This window comes from Myotis daubentonii, chromosome 8 (assembly GCF_963259705.1).
Source record: "Myotis daubentonii chromosome 8, mMyoDau2.1, whole genome shotgun sequence".
NCBI classification, from domain to species: domain Eukaryota; kingdom Metazoa; phylum Chordata; class Mammalia; order Chiroptera; family Vespertilionidae; genus Myotis; species Myotis daubentonii.
Genome location: NC_081847.1, coordinates 83,651,179 through 83,670,720, shown reverse-complemented (window position 1 = coordinate 83,670,720; position 19,542 = coordinate 83,651,179). Strand labels below are relative to the sequence as shown.

At 38.2% G+C, this 19,542-nt stretch overlaps 1 protein-coding gene across 7 annotated transcripts in view; it reads left to right on the top strand.

Annotated features, from left to right (window-relative positions):
- The window catches only part of PIAS2 (protein inhibitor of activated STAT 2), a 73,284-nt gene that overhangs the window by 37,961 nt on the left and 15,781 nt on the right, over positions 1–19,542 (top strand). For all 7 annotated transcript variants that reach the window (XM_059707230.1, XM_059707232.1, XM_059707228.1 and 4 more), the window contains 6 exons: positions 1,232–1,366; positions 3,696–3,801; positions 5,208–5,281; positions 9,404–9,564; positions 11,672–11,805; positions 14,602–14,773. In XM_059707230.1, the coding sequence (XP_059563213.1) occupies positions 1,232–1,366; positions 3,696–3,801; positions 5,208–5,281; positions 9,404–9,564; positions 11,672–11,805; positions 14,602–14,773 (782 nt within the window). The remainder of the gene's footprint in view (positions 1–1,231; positions 1,367–3,695; positions 3,802–5,207; positions 5,282–9,403; positions 9,565–11,671; positions 11,806–14,601; positions 14,774–19,542) is intronic.

Here is a 19,542-nt window from a genome sequence, read left to right as displayed (position 1 = left end):
AGCGGCGGTGGTGGGAGCCTCTCTTGCCTCTGCGGCAGTGCTAAGCACCCCTTGGGGGATGTCCTCCGTGGGCTCTTGGACTGCCAGAAGGCGCAGGCCCGGCTGAGGGAAGACCCCCCGGTGCACCAATGTTGTGCACTGGGCCTCTAGTATTCTCTTAAGATCCAGAGTGTATCAGCAGTAACACATGTAGTTAATGTGAGGGTGTCAGTCACTTGCAAGGAAATCTAAGAGATGTTAGTGGAGGTAGAGTATAGTTTTATAATCAAATACAGTAAATATATAGAATACCTTTATCTCCAGAGCTCATGGTGGCATATAGGAGAATATTATGTGGAAAACATATCTACTGATAACTGAGTGAAAAGTAATTCAGGAGATTCTTATCCAAAAGGAATATGTTAGCCAATTCATTTGCTTATATCCCCTTGCTATGTATGCAGAAATAAGTAGTGATACACTTGTTTATATCCTTAACTTAGTGTTTTTTCCTTCTCATTGGTGCATAAATTATATCAATTGCACCTTAGTAGTAAAATACATCTTTTTTAATATAGAGATATTTTTGCAGCTTAGAATTTTTAATTTTCTAAAAAATATATTATTTGGGTTTGAAAGTCAAACTGAAAAGTTCTATGGTAATTGAAAATTGGATATACCATAAATAAAAAAATGAGTACATTTGCTATTTAAAAGAAATACTTAATGACTAGGGGAGTGGAATAAAGCATAAATAGCAGTATTACTATAGACATCAAGTTAATTTAATACCAATTATCACAAGATTTTCATAATTATTTTGAAATTAATTATTATTACTTTTTTAATTCCCAAAGCTTATTTCCCTTCTTTCCCACCCCCAGTATTTGGATGCATTTTTAATGGGAACTCCTAAGATGCAGTAATACGAAGAGGTGCAGCTTTATTGTTTGTAAAGAGAAAAAAAGATTCATAACCAATGTGACAAGATGTCAGCATTTTAAATTTTAATGGTAGAACGGGGATTTTGTTTTTGGAGGGGGATAGTTTTCTGAACTTGTGAAATATTTTATAACTTTAAAAAAAATGTCATTTTTCTCTTTTGGATTGGTGACCTTAGGGTGAGGACTATGTGATTTCTAGTATAAAATTAAAAGAATTATTGTAACTGAAATTATACAAGATTCTGTATCTATCTTCAAGAAAATGCTTAATGCCTACAGATAATTTAATTTCTTTCTTATGGTTATAGGGCTACGCACCACCACCTAAAAATGGGATTGAACAGAAGCGCCCTGGACGCCCTTTGAATATTACATCTTTAGTTAGGTTATCTTCAGCTGTGCCAAACCAGATTTCCATTTCTTGGGCATCAGAAATTGGGAAGGTAAAAATTCTCTCCTCTGAGCAACATGAAAGTAATCCCATTAGTTGATATATTTTGGGGTTTTTTTCTTAGGCTACCAGGTCCAGTTTGTCCTGTTTTCTGATTTTAATCTCTAAAAAGCAGTAATTTCCAATTCAGGAATGGAGGTATTGGGATTCTTAAAGTTAAAAACTTTAAGGTTTCCTGAGTCTCATCTCTTTATTTTCCGAGAAAGGAAATACGTATAATTACAATATTTCTTAAGGTAATGGTTCAATCACAATAGTGTTTAAATGACATGTTAAGAAACTGGAAACTTTGGGTAAAGTTTTGTTATTTATGAATAACAAAGAAGCTTTATCTAGCTTTGGGGAAAATAGTTAAATGTATTCATGTTGTAATAAATAATCTGTTCTAGCCTTAACAGAAACAGCTGATACTTCAGATAATATGTGAGCATCTCATGAACACATTTATTTAGAATTGTATTATTTCCTCTATACCTTTAGGTTGATTATCTGGCTTTCTGTTGATTCTTAGTCTTAAAATGCATTATATCAGTTATGAGTTACTGGTTAATACAACAAGGGATTTTCATTTTAGAACTATTGTTCATGTAACTGAAATAATAGGCAAATTTCAATTAATTTCTGAACATAAACTTAAAAAAATGTTTTTATTGATTTTTTTTTTTCTTTGAGAGAGGAAGGGAGAGGGATAGAGAGATAGAAATATCAATGACAGAGAAACATCATGGATCAGCTGCCTCCTGCATGTTCCCCACTGGGGATCACTAGTTGAACATAAACTTTAATGTTGCTATTTGGTAGGAAAAAAGGATACTATTTTGAATTTTATGGATAGAGAAGTTGAGTCCCATGTTTGTACCAAGAATTTTTTGGTTTTATTACCAAGGTAATTGCAGAGATGGACAATAAAGAAGCTTGCAGTATTCATTTTAGACTATAAAGATATTATTCTCTAATGATTGTTCTGTTGAGTCTCATTTCTGAATTTTTACTATAACTTATCAGTATTATCATAGTGTACTGATTTCTAGTACTTTTTAACTTGCATGAACTGAATGTGCAGTGATAGAGCATTGGATAAAGATTCAGAAAATCTTGGCTTAGTCTTGGCCATTGTTTGATTTTGGCAAAGTTGCCTAATTCCCTGAGGCTTACTTATTAGAAAGAATGGGTAAAATCTTGAGAATGAGTGTTGTATGCAAATGTAAATAAGGTTATCAAAGGAGCAAGTATGAATACTTTAGAGCCCTAGTGAGTAGAATTTGAACAGAATAGTATATTTTTTTGAAATGATTATCAGCTTTCAGGTTTTTGAATAAATGATTGTAGGCATTGAAGATCTGGTAATTTTTTTCTTTTTGCCACACAATGAGAATAATATTCTTTCTTTGTAATTATATTAATTGACTTAAAATTGGCACACTGTCTTGGGTATTCAGATATTTAGAAGGACTGTTTCGGGACATTAAAAATGATACTTTATATAATTGGTTTGGCAACTACTCAAAGTATTTTCTTATTATAGAATTCATTGACTTCATATATGTAGTGCAAAGGTAAGAGATTTTTAGCATTTTGGTAAAATTATATTTCATCCCTTTATAGCTCTATAAATAGCTAATGAAGGTTCCTTTGTGCCAGATTTAATAGGTATAGATTGGTGCAATTCTGGCCTTGTCTAGTTCATTTTTATTATGTATTCATGTGTCTTACATACTCCAGTAGCTGCCCCTTTCCTAGTAAAATGCCCATTTCAGAACAAGAGTTAATTTCTTAGAGTTTTTCTCAGAAGATAGCTGATTTGGGGTTCATTTAAATGATTGCTCAAGGCCGTGAAGCACGTGGTCTCTTCTGCTCAAGACCATGAAGCAAGTGGAATTCTGGATTTGACATGTTAATTCAGACCACTGGTGTTTGAACTTTCTTCAGTGGAACCCATTTTTCAATGACAATATTATGAGAGCCCATGCATAAAAACAAAAATTCTAGTTAGTAGTCAGCAGGGGAGGGTATATTTTTATTCATATCATGATGGTCCCTGAGGTACCAGGTTTGCTAGATTAGGAACATAGTTTGAAAGCCACTGATCTGAGGTATGTAATCTTTCCCATGGATGTTTTAAAGTGATAAGTGATTGAGAAATATCTTTAATATGATTGGGCTTTTATCTCCCCTGAAGGAGCTGATTTTGTTTCCTTAGCAATCATTGACCTTCCTGTGGAAGTTATTTTGAATGTCATTTTTAGAAACCAAACAAGTATTTTATGTAAATAAAGAGACTATTATCTCTTGTCTTTAATACAGATTATCTTTCTTTGTAGAATTACTCCATGTCTGTATATCTTGTACGGCAGCTCACATCAGCCATGTTATTACAGAGGTTAAAAATGAAAGGTATTAGAAACCCTGATCATTCCAGAGCACTAAGTAAGTAATGTTTGTAAGGTTGAGCATATGAGATGCTTTAATAGAAAAAAAAAAGCCTCACATATACATCAATGTAGGAATAATTTAGGAACAATTATTAGAAACCTAAAATGAATATTGAATTAAAAATACTCCAAAAACACTGCCCTATAAATTGAAAAAACCTTTCTCTTACAAACTATTCCCAAGAAGATCAATTTTAAGCCCCTACTAGTGTGAATTTGGGCCTTCTCATGAAAACTTATTTAAATAAACATTAAGTTAATGGTAGTTTGGATGTATACATTAACTTGAGAATAGGAATCCAAGTTTTCAAAACCTCCAGTGTTTAATAGAATATGCATTTTAAAAAATTGTAAATAATCAAAAGCTCTTTTTGCTGAAGAATGGTTGATATCCACCAGCAACAATATTTGCCTTCTGAGATGTTTTATTTTGTACTTTGCTTTGATAATGTATACTAATAGGTAGAGAGAGAAAAAAATCTAACCCAAACTGTAAATAATTCAGACCAGTAACTAAATTTAATTGATCAAGACATTTTGGGGGGAAAGAAAATATTTTCCCTCCAGTTACTTCCCTCACCGCTGAATGAACCTGAAAGGAGAAAAGAATCTATAGATTGAAAAGGGAGCCAAGTAGGGCTTTTGAAATGGTATTTTGTTTCTTATATCTTGAACCATTTCTTATCTCCTCAAACAGCATAATATTGGTCTTTTTGCCTAGACTTTGAAGCCAGGGAAGATCTTTTCTAATTTTTCTTGTCTTGCTCCAATTTTCACTGTCTCTAATTCCAGTCCCATTCTCCCTCCCTATAATGGTGTTGAGAATTAGGCATCTGAAGAGAGTGCATATATTTATTAGCTTATATGTGCAGTAACTTGTATACATTACCTGGTGAATGAAAACTCAGACCGATTATCACATCCCTTGTAGTTTTCAGTTGTCAAAGGAAGTATAAAAATAGTTGACTTTTCTGTTTATAAATTTAGTAATTATTGGAAACAACCAAGACTCCCTAATAAAAAGTCATGAATGTATGTTAGAATAGCATTGAAACTCAGAGTACTGCTGCTTTCTAAGTTCCTTTCCTAATTGTTTTGTTCTTAAATCTTAAACAGCTTTCTGTTCTGAAATTCTTCTTACCTACAATTTTACTTTTAAAAATTTAGTTGAACATCTGATACAGAGTTTGCAAGTTTGCAATTCTTTAACCTAATACTGAAAGTATAATTCAGTTTTTAATACATTAATACCTAACATTTTGTTTGATTTGCTTTTGTAGTTTCTTGACCTATTCAGAGTGTTTGGGGAAACTTTAAATAATATTATATATATTTCTATAATTCTGTTCATATGCCACAATTAATATAAAAATTTTAAATTATTTTTCCTTCTTTTTGAAGTTAAAGAAAAACTTACTGCAGATCCTGATAGTGAAATTGCTACAACTAGCCTTCGGGTATCCTTGATGTGCCCTGTAAGTAAAGCAACAAAACATTCTGGGGTGTTTTACTTTTTATAAATCACTAATTTTCCTATGAAAGTAAGTGTGGGAATGAATGATATATTATGGTAGAACTAGAGGCCCAGTGAACGAAATTCGTGCACCAGTAGGGTCCCTAGGCCTGGCCAGCGATCAGGGCTGATCTGCAGGGTGACTGGTGGGCCAGTCGGGGGCCACCGCTGGAACCCGCCTTTGCCGGCCTGGAGCCTACCGGCTGGGGAAAGCTGCTGCATTGAGTATCTGCCCTGTGGTGGTCAGTGCATGTCATAGTGACTGGTTGTTCCACCTGTCGTTCCGTCGTTTGGTTGATTTGCATATTGGGCTTTTATTATATAGGATTCTAAACTTCTGTCGTTTTCCCATTTGGGAATTTCATGATTAAGCATTGTAATTTCAAAGAATGCAAACATTCTTCAGGCAGTGACTAAGCAAGAAGAGATGTAAAAGGATAGTTGATCGTAGGGGAAGAGAGTTTTTAGGTTCAGAATAATACAGGTAATGCTATATATAATCCACAGCTAATAATAAACCTATAGAGAGAGTTGTTTGCTCCTTTTATCAAACTATCCTATATAATAAAAGGCCAGCCACCATAAGCGTAACGACCGGAATGACCAGAGACCAGAACCACCATGGCCCCTCGCTGGGCTGGCCCTGCCCCCAAGCAATCGGTTAGGGGCGATCAGGCAGGCACACCAGCAGTTAGGGGTGATCAGGTAGGCAGACAAGTGGTTAGGGGTGATCAGGTAGGCAGGCCAGTGGTTAGCAGCCGTGGGCAAACGACAGCCCGTTTGAAATGAATAAAACTAAAAAAAAAAAAGACCATACCCTTTTATGTAATGACTTCTTTCAGACTTTTACTTTGAATTTATATTAGTTCACACAAACACGCCATCCATGCTTTTGTTCCTGCCCTCTGGTCCAGATTAAGAACCCATTGTGGCCCTCGAGTCAAAAAGTTTGCCCACCCCAGGGTTAGGGACAATCAGGTAGGCAGATGGCCCCTCGCCGGGCTGGTCCTGCCCCCAAGCAAGCAATTGGGGGCGATCAGGCAGGCAGGCAGAGTGGTTAGGGGTGATCAGGTAGGCATACCAGTGGTTAGGGGTGATCAGGTAAGCAGATGACCCCTCGCAGGGCTGGCTCCGCCCCCCAGCAATCGGGTGATCAGGTAGGCAGGCAAGTGGTTAGGGGTGATCAGGTAGGCACACGGCCCCTCGCAGGGCTGACCATGCCCCCCTGCAGGCACAGGCCATCAGCAGCGACTCCGTGGCAGGTGTGCAACCAGCCAGCGATTGCCCCACAGAGGGAGGCCAAGGCCAGCCAATCCATCGCACCCCATGCCTGTTGCCTGCAGAGGGAGGCCGCCGGTGGCAGGGGTGCTGGGGGTCCAGCTGCCTACAGCCGAGGGAAGGAAACCCTAGGGACCAGGCCTAGGGACCCTACCTGAGGGGTCCCAGATTGTGAGAGGGTGCAGGCCAGGCTGAGGGACCCCCCCCCCCCCAAGTGCATGAATTTTCATGTACTGGGCCTCTCATAAATGGTAATAAAATCGCTAGTACCTAATAAATGCTAATTGATGGTTCTACTTTAATGAGTTAGAATGTATAAGGTGTCTTAATTCATTTGTAATGTACTTCTAAATTGCACAATCATTTTTATTTCATATTTCCTAACATAGAGACTATAGGGGAGAATCGGTCAGCAATGCAGATAACTCCTCCTGTGTGTTCAGTACTGAGCTAATTGTGGGAGAAAATACTGAAGATTTGATAAAGTTTTCAGAAAGTTAATAGTCTAGTTTGAGAGAGAAAGCTAACTTACATGAAAAAGCAAAAGACTTGCCATATATAATTATGTTATTGGAGTACCAGAGAAGAGATGGGAAAGGTCAGGAATCGTGGATGAAGGCTTCTTTAAAATCAATACTGTTGGAGGGGACCCTTTCCATATGAGAGGGACTTTATATGGAATCAGGAATTTATAATGCAGTTTAGGTGGCATTTGGTAACCAGCCATCATTATAAGAAATGTATAGGGTGGGGAAAAGTAGGTTTACAGTTGCGAGTAGCCGAAACATAGAGCTTATTCTTATATTATTAATTAATTATTGTATTAATTTCCATACAAACAACTATAAACCTTTCTTTTTACTTTTTTTAAAAAGTATATTTCTGTTGATTTCAGAGAGGAAGAGAGAGGGAGAGAGAGATAGAAACATCAATGATAAGAGAATCATTGATTGCCTGCCTCCTGCACGCCCCCCCCTGGGGATGGAGCCTACAACCCAGGCATGTGTCCTTGACCGGAATCAAACCTGGGACCCTTTAGTCCACAGGCTGATGCTCTATCCACTAAGCCAAATCAGCTAGGGCTGTAAACCTACTTTTGCCTCGCCATCTACAATTTTAAATGGAGAGAGAATTGTTTCAGGGAGAGAGAGAGAAGAGAATAATTTCTCAATTTCCTATTATGTGCCCCTTATTTAACTTTCTTAGCAAACCTGTATGGGGGTTGTTCCCATTTTGCAGATGAGCAAACTAAGACTGAAAGATTGACTAATCCAAATCACACAGTAGTAACTAGTAGAACAAGGATAACAATTTTGGTCTTCTGGCATCATTTTAGTTCTCTTAACAATATACCATATTGCTACATTGGGCTAAAATAATAAATATTCTGATTATAAGTCCACGAGGAGGCAGTAACAAATGCCAAAAGCTTTTTTAAAAAAATAATTCATTTTTGTTGAAAATATTACATATGTTCCCCTTTCTCCCCCATTGAATCCTTCCAACCTGTCCCTGTCTCCCCTCCCCCCCCCATCCTGTACCCACCCCAAGCCTTCAGCACTCTATTGTCCATGTCCATGGGTTATGCATTCAAGGTCTTTGGTTGATAAGTCCACCTCTCTACCATTCTGGAAAGTGGTATTTGCAGTTATTTTTATTTTGAAGCTTTTTAAAAAATTATCATTAACTTAAACTAACATCTTTATTGAAAAAGGGATAGAATTACATGAAATTGGGATTGCTTAGAAATTGAGAATCTGTGGTTGTCAAACCCAGAGAGAAATCTGTAGTGCCAGCAGGGGAGGTGGTGGCAGAGGTCCTATCGGGCATGTGTTTGGACCCAGGACCTCCTATTCATAAGCTTTATGCAGACCTTCAGGTATAAGTTTTAATCCTTCATATGATATACTTCATATCAAATGTGATAGCTTCATATTGTGATAGTTTTTTCTGTACTGATATATGTGAAAAAGTTATAAATTTATATTATGTGACAGAAGGTTCAAAATTTTGTATATCACATGCCACCATTCAGGTGAAAATGTTTTTTAAAACAACATAGACCATCTATGAAAGGACATCCAAGAGATTGGTAACAGTGGTTCTCTCTAAATAGGAGAACTGGTGACAGACATGTTTTCATTGTATATGGATGTTATCCTACTTGTGAATTTATGTTACCTATTTTCAAAACATGAAAACATTTTTTTAAATTATAGGGCTATCGATGAATATTAATAAAACTAGAAGCCCGTTGCATGAAGATTTGCGCAATAGGCCTTCCTTCCCTGGGCTGCTGGCACTGGTTTTCCTCCGGCACCCGGGACTCAGGCCTTTGGTCCAGCCACAGTGGAGAAGCCAAGCCTCTTATCCCCTCCAGCCGCAGCGAGGCTTGGCTTCTCCCCTCCGGCCGCAGCGAGGCTTGGCTTCTCCCCTCCGGCTGCAGCGAGGCTTGGCAGCGGAGAAGCCAAGCCTCTTCAGTCTTCAGAATTCAGTCTTTACTCTGGCCGGAGCCTTCAGTCTTCGCTCTGCGCCTGCGTATGCAAATTAACCGCCATCTTTGTTGAGTTAATTTGCATAGTTGCTCTGATTGACTTGTGGGAGTAGTGGAGTGATACCAATTTGCATGTTTCTCTTTTATTAGTGTAGATGTGTGGCAGCCTTGATGGAAATAAATTCTTTTGAATTTTTTTTTCATTTTGATCTTCTTGTATGACTTCTTTCAGACTTTTATGACTGACTATTCCCATTGAGGTTTTGTTCTCCTTTCTGAAATGGTTTCTCATGTTTTCTTTCCTGCCTGTAGTTAGGGAAAATGAGGCTGACAATCCCATGCCGAGCGGTGACTTGTACACATCTACAGTGTTTTGATGCTGCCCTTTATCTGCAAATGAATGAGAAGAAGCCCACCTGGATTTGTCCTGTGTGTGACAAAAAAGCTGCCTATGAAAGTCTAATTTTAGATGGGTAAACATTAGCTTTGTCTCCAGTACAGCCTCATATCAATTCTCTTCTAGCATAAAGTCAAGATGTTTGTATGTTTTCTGCTTTATTATACTCAATCTTCTTTTAAAACTGTCGTTAATGGCTCTTTTATCTTTATGATTTCTTTTGGGGGCAAGAGGTAGAGTAGTGTCCTTTTTTTTTTTTTTTTTTTGCTTCCCAATATCATATTTCATAGCCTGTCTTAAAGAGGGCAAAGCCCACTTTTTAAGTGAGCTTAAGTCTGACTGGAAGTTCGTTGATTTTATTGACCTTAAAGTACCAGTATTTTTGTTTCATTGATTTTTCTCTATTTCATTTGTTTCTTTTTTCTTTTCCCATTTGTTTACTTTCACTTTAATTTGTTCTTTTTTTATAGTTTCATTTAGATAGAAGCTGAACTTACTGATTTGCATTCTCCTAATATAGAAAGACTAGAGGCCCAGTGCATGAAATTCCTGCATATGTGGCGGGGGGGGGGGGGGTGTCCTCTCAGCCCAGCCTGCACTCTCTCCAATCCGGAACCCCTCGAGGGATGTCTGATTGCCAGTTTAGGCTTGATCCTGGGGATTGGGATTGGGCCTAAATGGCAGTCGGACATCCCTCTCACAATCTGGGACCTCTGGCTCCTAACTGCTCACCTGCCTGCTGGCCTGATCACCCCTAACTGCCCCCCCTGCTGGCCTGGTCGCCACCAACTGCCCCCCACCCCTGGCCTGTCCGCCCCTTACTGCCTCCCTGCCCACCAGCCTGGCCACCCCTTACTGGCACCCCCACCGGCCTGATCACTCCCAACTGCCCTCCCCACTGGCCTGGTCACCTTTTACTGCCCCCCTTGCCGGCCTGGTTTCCCCCAACTCCCCCCACCCCCCTGCTGGCCTGGCCACCCCTTACTGCCCCCCCACCGGCCTGGTTGCTCCCAAATATCTACCCCCCCCCCCCAGCCCCCGCCTGCCTGGTCGCCCCACACAGACTGCTGCTCAGTTGTTTGGTTGTCCCTCACTAACCCCGCTGCCAGCCTGGTTGCCTCACGCAGCCTGCTGTTCGGTCGTCTGTCTGGTTGTTTTGGTCGTGATGGCCCCTGGCTTTTCATATATTAGTATTAGTGCTATAAATTTTCCTCTAAGTACTGCTTTAGCAACATTTTTAAAACAACATAGACCATCTATGAAAGGACATCCAAGAGATGGGTAACAGCCTTTTAATAGTTATTTTTAACTAGCCTTTTAACCAGCCTTTTAGTAGTTATTTTTCATATGTAAAGTAAATGAAAAATAAAATCATCAAATTATTTTAATATATGGTGTTTGTTACAAAATGAAAAGTTATAAATGACATTTCTATGGACAGTTTTTCAGAATTGTTTTTAGAGTACCTGTTTTGGTACCTGTGAAGGTGGGGTTAGAGAGATTACTTCATCCATTAAGGGAGGGTAGAGGAAGGTGATCAAAGGTTAGTTGCTCAAATATTTTGTTATATTTTTACTTTCATAAAGTTTAAAATACTTGCTAATTTATTTTTGTGTTTTTGATGTGTGTGTTTTTTTTTGTCCCATGGGTTGTTTGTAAATTTTCAAACATATGAGGATTTTCCAGATATTTTTCTGATGATGATTTCAAATTTAATTTTATTTTGGTCATAGGACATAATTTGTATGCTTAGTTATTTTAAAAATTTATTGAGACTTATATTGCTATTCCTTCTTCTTTCCCCCACCTCTATGATTCTTTTTCCTTGATAATATAAGCTTATAAGTTAGATTTTGTATAATAACATTTCTGTTTGCTTTTGTGTATTTTATGTGTTGTATTGAAGGTTGTTCTTTACTGCAATCAATTTCTGTTTAGCCACTATTTTTTAGATGACTCAGTAAGTCATTTAACTCTTTCATTGCCCTTTAAAGATCTAAAATATAGAAGGAAGGGGGTATAATAGTTTAATAGTTGTCCTAAAGTCTGAAGTATTGAAATACCAAAACAAACAAACTGAAGTCAGCATTACTTTTGTCTCCAATGTAATAAGTACTTCTTTGTTATAATTTCACTTTTGAACAAGGCCACTGATTACATTTTTCTACTTACTTGGTTTATAGCCTTTTTATGGAAATTCTCAGTGACTGTTCTGATGTGGATGAGATCAAATTCCAAGAAGATGGCTCTTGGTGTCCAATGAGACCGAAGAAAGAAGCTATGAAAGTATCCAGCCAACCATGCACAAAGATAGAAAGTATGTGTAGAATGTCAGCAGAGAGCAAAGCAGTGAGACTCCTGCAGCATTATCTTTATTCTTAACATTGGCCACTAGAACCTCATTAGAAGCTCAGTTTGCTAACTTTGTGTGTGTTAATTCTCACCCAAGGATATTTTTTCCCCTTGATTTTTAGAGAGAGTGAAAGGGGTGAAGCAGTAGGGAGAGACAGAGAGAGAAACATTGATGTGAGAGTGACCACATCAGGGGTCCTCAAACTACGGCCTGCGGGCCACATGCGGCCTGCCGGGTGTTTTTGTCGTCGCTGTGTGCATAGGAATTTGTTCATAGTTTTTTTTTAAACTATAGTCTGGCCCTCCAACGGTCTGAGGGACAGTGACCTGGCCCCCTGTTTAAAAAGTTTGAGGACCCCTGGACCACATCAATCAGTTGCCTTCCGCATGTACCTTGATCAGGGCTGGGATCGAGCTTTCAAATGAGGTATGTGCCCTTGACTGGAATCAAACCTGCGACCTTTCAGTCCGAGGGCCAATGCTATAACCATTGAGCAACCGGCTAGGGCTGCTAACTTTATCTGTTGTTTTTTTTTAATATATTTTATTGATTTTTTACAGAGATGAAGGGAAAGGGATAGAGAGTTAAAAACATTGATCAGCTGCCTCTTGCACACCCCCTACTGGGGATGTGCCCGCAACAAAGGTACATGGCCTTGACCGGTATCGAACCTGGGACCCTTGAGTCCGCAGGCCAACGCTCTATCCACTGAGCCAAACCAGTTAGGGCTAACTTTATCTTTTTGATCATCTGTTACATAGGTAATTTCCTCCAACTGGTTTTTATTCTTCCTTTTAAGAAATGTGCCCAAGTTTATATACCATTCTTTTAACCAGCCTTTTAATAGTTATTTTTCATATGTAAAGTAAATGAAAAATAAATCATCAAATTATTTTAATATATGGTGTTTGTTACAAAATGAAAAGTTATAAATGACATTTCTATGGACAGTTTTTCAGAATTGTTTTTAGAGTACCTCTTTTGGTTCCTGTGAAGGTGTGGTTAGAGAGATTACTTCATCAATTAAGGGAGGGTAGAGGAAGGTGATCAAAGGTTAGTTTTTAAAAAAAAGTGGAAAGGAATTTTACCATTGCCTTGGTTGCGTAGGGTGAGTACTAATCCTTCAGTTCCCTGTAGCTGTCCACACTGAGTGGGGAAACAAAAGGCAGTTTGAGTTTTTGAAACCCATAGGTGAACTTAACCCTTTGCAGTCGTATTAAATTTGGACATGGGTGTCGTACTGGTCGGAATTAATTTCCATTGAAAGAGCAGTGATACATAACATGCAAGATTATGAAGGATGAACAAGATTTATTAATTCTTTTTTGGAACTACGTCACTACTAGTAGAATCACTACAAACATTATCGCTTTCAACGTCAGAGTCAGTATTCAAGGTGCCAAAATAAAACTCTTCATCGTTACTTTCAGATTCGCAGTACACTTCTTTCGGTAACTTTCTTTTTGCCATTTTGGAGTATTATTTTGAAATACCTTAACAAGCGAGAATGCCTAATTACAGTTAAAAGTAATTTGTAAAGCTTTATTTGAAATTCTGCGAAGTATCTCCGAAGCTTGTCGATTTCTTCACTCTCAAAAGGCGACTGACTCGCCACGGTGTTTTGCATGGCGAGTGTGGAACGACCGCGTTTGTTTATATTGAGTTTCGATATCTCCGATTTGCTGGGGCAATGTTTTGGTTCATGACAAGGTCGCTTAGACACCTAAGAGCTTTCAGAGAAATTATGAACTGATACATGAATGAATAGAGTTAAGATTTGTACGGTTCCTTGCTGCGGTGGCTGAGAGCAGACATATGACCGCAAAGGGTTAAAACTTCTTTTTATCTGACATAGGCTACTCACTGCATTTGAGTTTTGTTTTGACTGTAATTGATGTTGTAATAATGTAATGGATAATAGATGTTCAGAGTAAGAAGAGAGGAAAAGTTCAGGATTAATGTCAATGTTAATCGGTCTCCTGTAATTGTTACTGAACCAATGGGTGGAATGATGAAGGAAAAGTTTCCCGCATCTTTGAGAGAAATAGTGATTTAGTTGATTACTTGCTGCTGCTTTTTCATTATCAACTAGCATTCATTTACTGCTAAACAGATTGCAGGGCACAATATACTTTCTATGAAATGGTGAGTGTATGAGACTATCATAATGGGCAAAAAGGAGAACCTAGGTGATTAGTAGACAGACAGTTTATAAGGAAAATTTTAAATGTCTGAATAACAAGTGAGAAGTTTGGGGTTTTTTCATGGTGAAAATTTTTGTCAAGTTCTGGTGAAGAGTCTATGCATTCTTTGATATGAGCACCCTTGCTTTGCTAGAATGGAAAATTCTGATTCTGACTGAACACTGCAACAAGTCTGTGAAAACACAGTGACACCACGTATTCTTGTTCATGGCCGGAGATCAGCCCCCTAACTCCAGATGTCTGTCTATAAAGTGACTGCTTACTTGCTAAGACACCGTGAGCAGCGGGATATGTGCATATCCATTGGTAGTGCCAGGTAGAAAACTAAGAGCATGTTTGAAGGAGGCTTTTGGCTCTCTGTCAAGGCATAGAGCTTACTCTGTCTCTCCAGGTTAGTAGTCATTTTACAGAGAGATGTCTGGAGTTAGGGAGTTGGTCTCTTTCTGTGGGACAGGGTATGTAGCTTTACTGGCATGCTGCACAATTAAGACTCCTGTGACTAGAGTTTGTGTCACAACCTTAAGTTTTTTCCTTTTTTTCTGTTCCCTACATGCAGGTTCAAGTGTCCTCAGTAAGCCTTGTTCAGTGACTGTAGCCAATGAGGCAAGCAAGAAGAAAGTGGATGTTATAGACCTAACAATAGAAAGCTCTTCTGATGAAGAGGAAGACCCTCCTGCCAAAAGGAAGTGCATCTTTATGTCAGAAACACAAAGCAGCCCAACCAAAGGGTTTGTTAATTTATAGTTTACTACTTTTTATTACACTTGGAACTGATTGTTATTGGGATAGGTTTGTACATGTCTCTTTGATAGTTACATAATCATAGAATGCTATTTTAATTTGCCTTTGTTTAGTTGAAGTATTTTCAATATTTAAAAGAAGAAAATATTCCCATCTTTGGGAAGTAAGAGTTGAAATCTTCTCACGTGTAAGTATTTCATGTAAGTAGCAAATTTGGCATCACAGACCAACAGAAAGAAGCCTATGGAATTGGGAATCTGACAAGTGTGGATTCCAAGTTTGATACCATTGCTTACTCATTCATGATGTTGGATGAAATATTTAACTTGCTTGAGCTTCCTGTTTCTGTTCTGTATAGTGGGGTTAGAAAATGCCTACCTCATGAGATTTTTTTAAGATTTCAATAAGTTAATGAAAGAACTTAGCCTCAGTGTCTGGCAAATCAGAAGGAATAGAAATGAAAAACCAGGAAATCTTATTTTATGTTTTAGTCTAGAAATTTTGTGAGCAGTTATTTTTTAAGAGGCACTGTTTTTGTAAAACTTACAGTTTTACAGAGCACCAGAGGTAAAAAGCATTCTGCCTACAGATAACCACTGTTAACATTTTGATAGTGATTCTTCTAACCTCTTCCTTGCATACTCTACTATAATCCTTAAATGCAATCATGTAGTACAGTGATGGCAAACCTATGACACGTGTGTCAGAGGTGACATGCAAACTCATTTTTTTGGTTGATTTTTCTTTGTTAAATGGCATTTAAATATATAAAATAAATATCAAAAATATAAGTCTTTGTTTTACTATGGTTGCAAATATCAAAAAATTTCTATATGTGACACGGCACCAGAGTTAAGTTAGGGTTTTTCAAAACGACATGCCGAGCTCAAAAGGTTTGCCATCACTGATGTAGTATCTATCAGAAGAAAATGGCACCTTAATTTAAGACATTTAGAAAACCTCTGATATTTTTGTACATGAAAAGATCATTTTAAATATTATGTCCCTACCCTATTCCCTGGAAATTGAATGTTGTTTTGTCATTAATATGGAGGTATTCTAAAGATAGGAAACAAAAAATAGAGGTTAATAATGTATTTCTCTGGATTAAAGATCATTAGGAATTGGTTGCAAAATTATATTAATATTTTTATGATTGTAAAGTGGGAGGGAGCACATGATTAATTTCAGGCTTTAGGATAACAATTCAAGTTAACCCATTTTTAGATATTTAAGTGTGGACCAAATGTGATAAATTCAGTGATCCAGTATACATTCTAGAATACTAATATTCACTGTCTTGCAACATTCTAGCAATTTATCTTTGTACTATGAAATAATGAATAAGACTATAAAATTTAAAAAATATATGTGTACACATTGATAATGTATATATACATATGCCTGTGTATTTGCCAATTCTATGAGGAGGCAGCAACATGTCAACAGCTTTTTTTTTTTTTTTTAAGAATTCTTTATTGTTGAAAATATTACATATGTTCCCCTTTTCCCCCCATTGACTCCCTCCAGCCTCCATCCTCCCCCCCACCCCCCGGCTTCGACCCTACCCCAGGCCTTCAGCACCCTGTTGTCTGTGTCCATGGATTATGCATTCAAGGTCTTTGGTTGATTACCTCCTACCCACCCACCCTCACTCCACCTTCCTTCTGAGATTCTGCACTCTGTTCCATGCTTCCATGTCTCTGGGTCCATTCTGTTCATCAGTTTTTTTTGTTACTTAGATTCTACATGTGAGTGCGATCATGTGATACTTCTCTTTCTCTGACTGACTTATTTCACTTAGCATGATACTCTCCAGGTCTCTCCATGCTGTCTCAAAGGGTAAGAGATTCTTCTTTTTTACAGTTTTTTTAATCTACTCATCTGTTGATGGGCACTTGGGCTGTTTCCAGATCTTAGCTATTGTAAATTGTGCTGCTATGAACATAGGGGTGCATACATTCTTTCTGATGGGTGCTTCAGGTTTCTTAGGATATATTCCTAGAAGTGGGATCACTGGGTCAAATGGCAGATCCATATTTAATTGTTTGAGGAAACTCCATACTGTTTTTCATAATGGTTGCATAAGTCTGCATTCCCACCAGCAGTGTACTAAGGTTCCCTTTTCTCCACATCCTCGCCAGCACTTGTCATTTGTTTATTTGTTGATGGTAGCCATTCTGACAGGTATGAGATGGTACCTCATTGTCGTTTTGATTTGCATCTCTCAGATGACTAGTTACTTTGAACATTTTTCATATGTCTCTTGGTCATCTGTATGTCCTCTTTGGAGAAGTGTCTATTTAGGTCCTTTGCTCATATTTAAATTGGATTGTTTGTCTTCCTTTTGTTAAGTTGTATGAGGTCCTTATGTATTTTGGTATTAATCCTTTATCGGATGTATCATTGCCAAATATGTTCTCTCATACAGCGGGCTCCTTTTTCATTTTGTTGATGGTTTCTTTTGCTGTGCAGAAGCTTTTTATTTTGATGTAGTCCCCTTTATTTTATCCTTAGTTTCCTTTGCTTTAGGAGATATATCTGTAAACATATTGCTATGACAGATGTCTGAGATTTTGCTGCCTATGGTTTCTTCTAAGATTTTTATGGTTTCATGACTTACATTTAAGTAGTTTATCCATTTTGAGATTATTCTTGTGTATGGTGTAAGTTGGTGATCTAGTTTCACTTTTTTGCATGTATCTGTCCAATTTTCCCAGCACCATTTATTGAAGAGACTCTCTTGACTCCATTGTATGTTCTTGCCTCCTTTGTCAAATATTAATTGAGCGTAATAGCTTGGGTTGGTTTCTGGGTTCTCTGTTCTGTTCCATTGACCTATATGCCTGTTTTGTGCCAGTACTAAGCTGTAATCAAACTTGAAATCTGGTATTGTGATTCCCCCAACTTTGTTTTTCTTTCTCAAAATTGCTGCAGCTATTTGGGGTCTTTCTGGATTCCATATAAATTTTTGGAGTATTTGTTCTAGCTCTGTGAAATATGCCATTGGTATTTTAAGACACCACTGCACTCAGACCAGCCTACCATTGGTATTTTAATAGGGATTGCATTGAATCTGTAGATTTCGCTTGGGTAGGATGGACATTTTAATGATGTTGATTCTGCCAATCCATGAACATGGTATATCTTCCCACTTGTTTATATCTTCTGTCTCTTTTTTCAACATCCTGTAGTTTTCTGAGTATAGGTCTTTTGCCTCCTTGGTTAAATTTATTCTTAAGTGTCTTAATTTTTTTGTTGAAATGGTAAATGGGATTGCTTGTTTAGTTTCTCTTTCTGAGAATTCATTATTGGTGTATAAAACAGCTATTGATCTTTGGGTGTTGATTTTGTATCCTGCTACATTGCCAAATTCATTTATTAAATCTATTAGTTTCTTGGTGGACTCTTCAGGGTTTTCTATGTACATTATCATATCATCTGCAGATAATGAGAGTTTTACTTCCTCCTCCTTTCCAATTTGGATGCCTTTTATTTCTTTTTGTCTAATCACTGTGGCTAGGACTTCCAGGACTATGTTGAATAAGAGTGGTGAAAGCGGACATCCCTGTCTTGTTCTTGTTCTTAGGGGAAATGCTTTTAGTTTTTGCCCATTGAGTATGATGTTGGCTGTAAGTTTGTCATATATAGCCTTTATTATGTTGAGATATGTTCTCTCTATTCCCACTTTGCTGAGAGTTTCTATCCAAAATGGGTTTTGGATTTTGTTGAATGCTTTTTCTGCAGCTATTGATATGATCATGTGATTTTTGTCTTTCAATTTGTGTTGTATAACATTTTGTTGATTTGCAAATATTGTATCAGCCATGCATCTCTGGAATAAATCCCACTTGATCATGGTGTATGATCTTTTTAATATATTGCTGGATGCAATTTGCTAATATTTTGTTGAGGATTTTAGCATCTATGTTCCACAAAGCCGGGGCCTGAGGGAAGCTGGCTGGGGTCCTGGGTGTCTGTGGGTGGCTGGAGGGAGGGAAGCCCGGGTCTCAGGTGCCAGAGGAGAGTCAGCGCTGGCAGCCCAGGGGAAGGAAGGCCTACTCTTGCACAAATTTTTGTGCATCGGGCCTCTAGTATACATATAAAAGCCTAAGCTACTGAACGACCAAATGACTGATCGCTATGATGTGCACTGACCACCAGGGGGGAGATGCTCAATGCAGGAGCTGCCCCCTGGTGGTCAGTGTGCTCCCACAGCCAACCTCCTGCGGCCAGCCAACCTCCTGTGGTCCCTCCCCCTGGCCAGCCAGCCAACCCCCTGTGGCTCCAATCAGCCCGCCCTGAGGAACACCACCTGTGCTCGAATTCGTGCACCGGGCCTCTAGTATGCAATAATTAGATGTGACCATGATGACAGTGTGTTGGGATGTTGATCTGACTCCTCTACAAGTATAAGTAAAGGGGCGGGGGAGGAAAGTGAGTTTGGTTGTTTCCTGTACATCTAATCCAAATTGAATGGTTAATTCAGGATCAAGACAAAATAAAATCTCCATTGTGTGATATCAAAAGAAGAAGAGAAGGGGAAGCAGGAGGAAAGCATGTTATTTATTCATTTTTGAGACTAACTCAGTTGCCAGCAGTCATATATGTACTCTCAGTAATGCTTCATTTTGCACATTTTCCAGTGATATCTCTATTATTGATAAACTAAAGAATAACACCTAGACAGCAGCCTCATGTCATAATGCAAATTAGTTTTAGGGGATTCAAGTGTTTAAGTCAGTTATTATTTAGT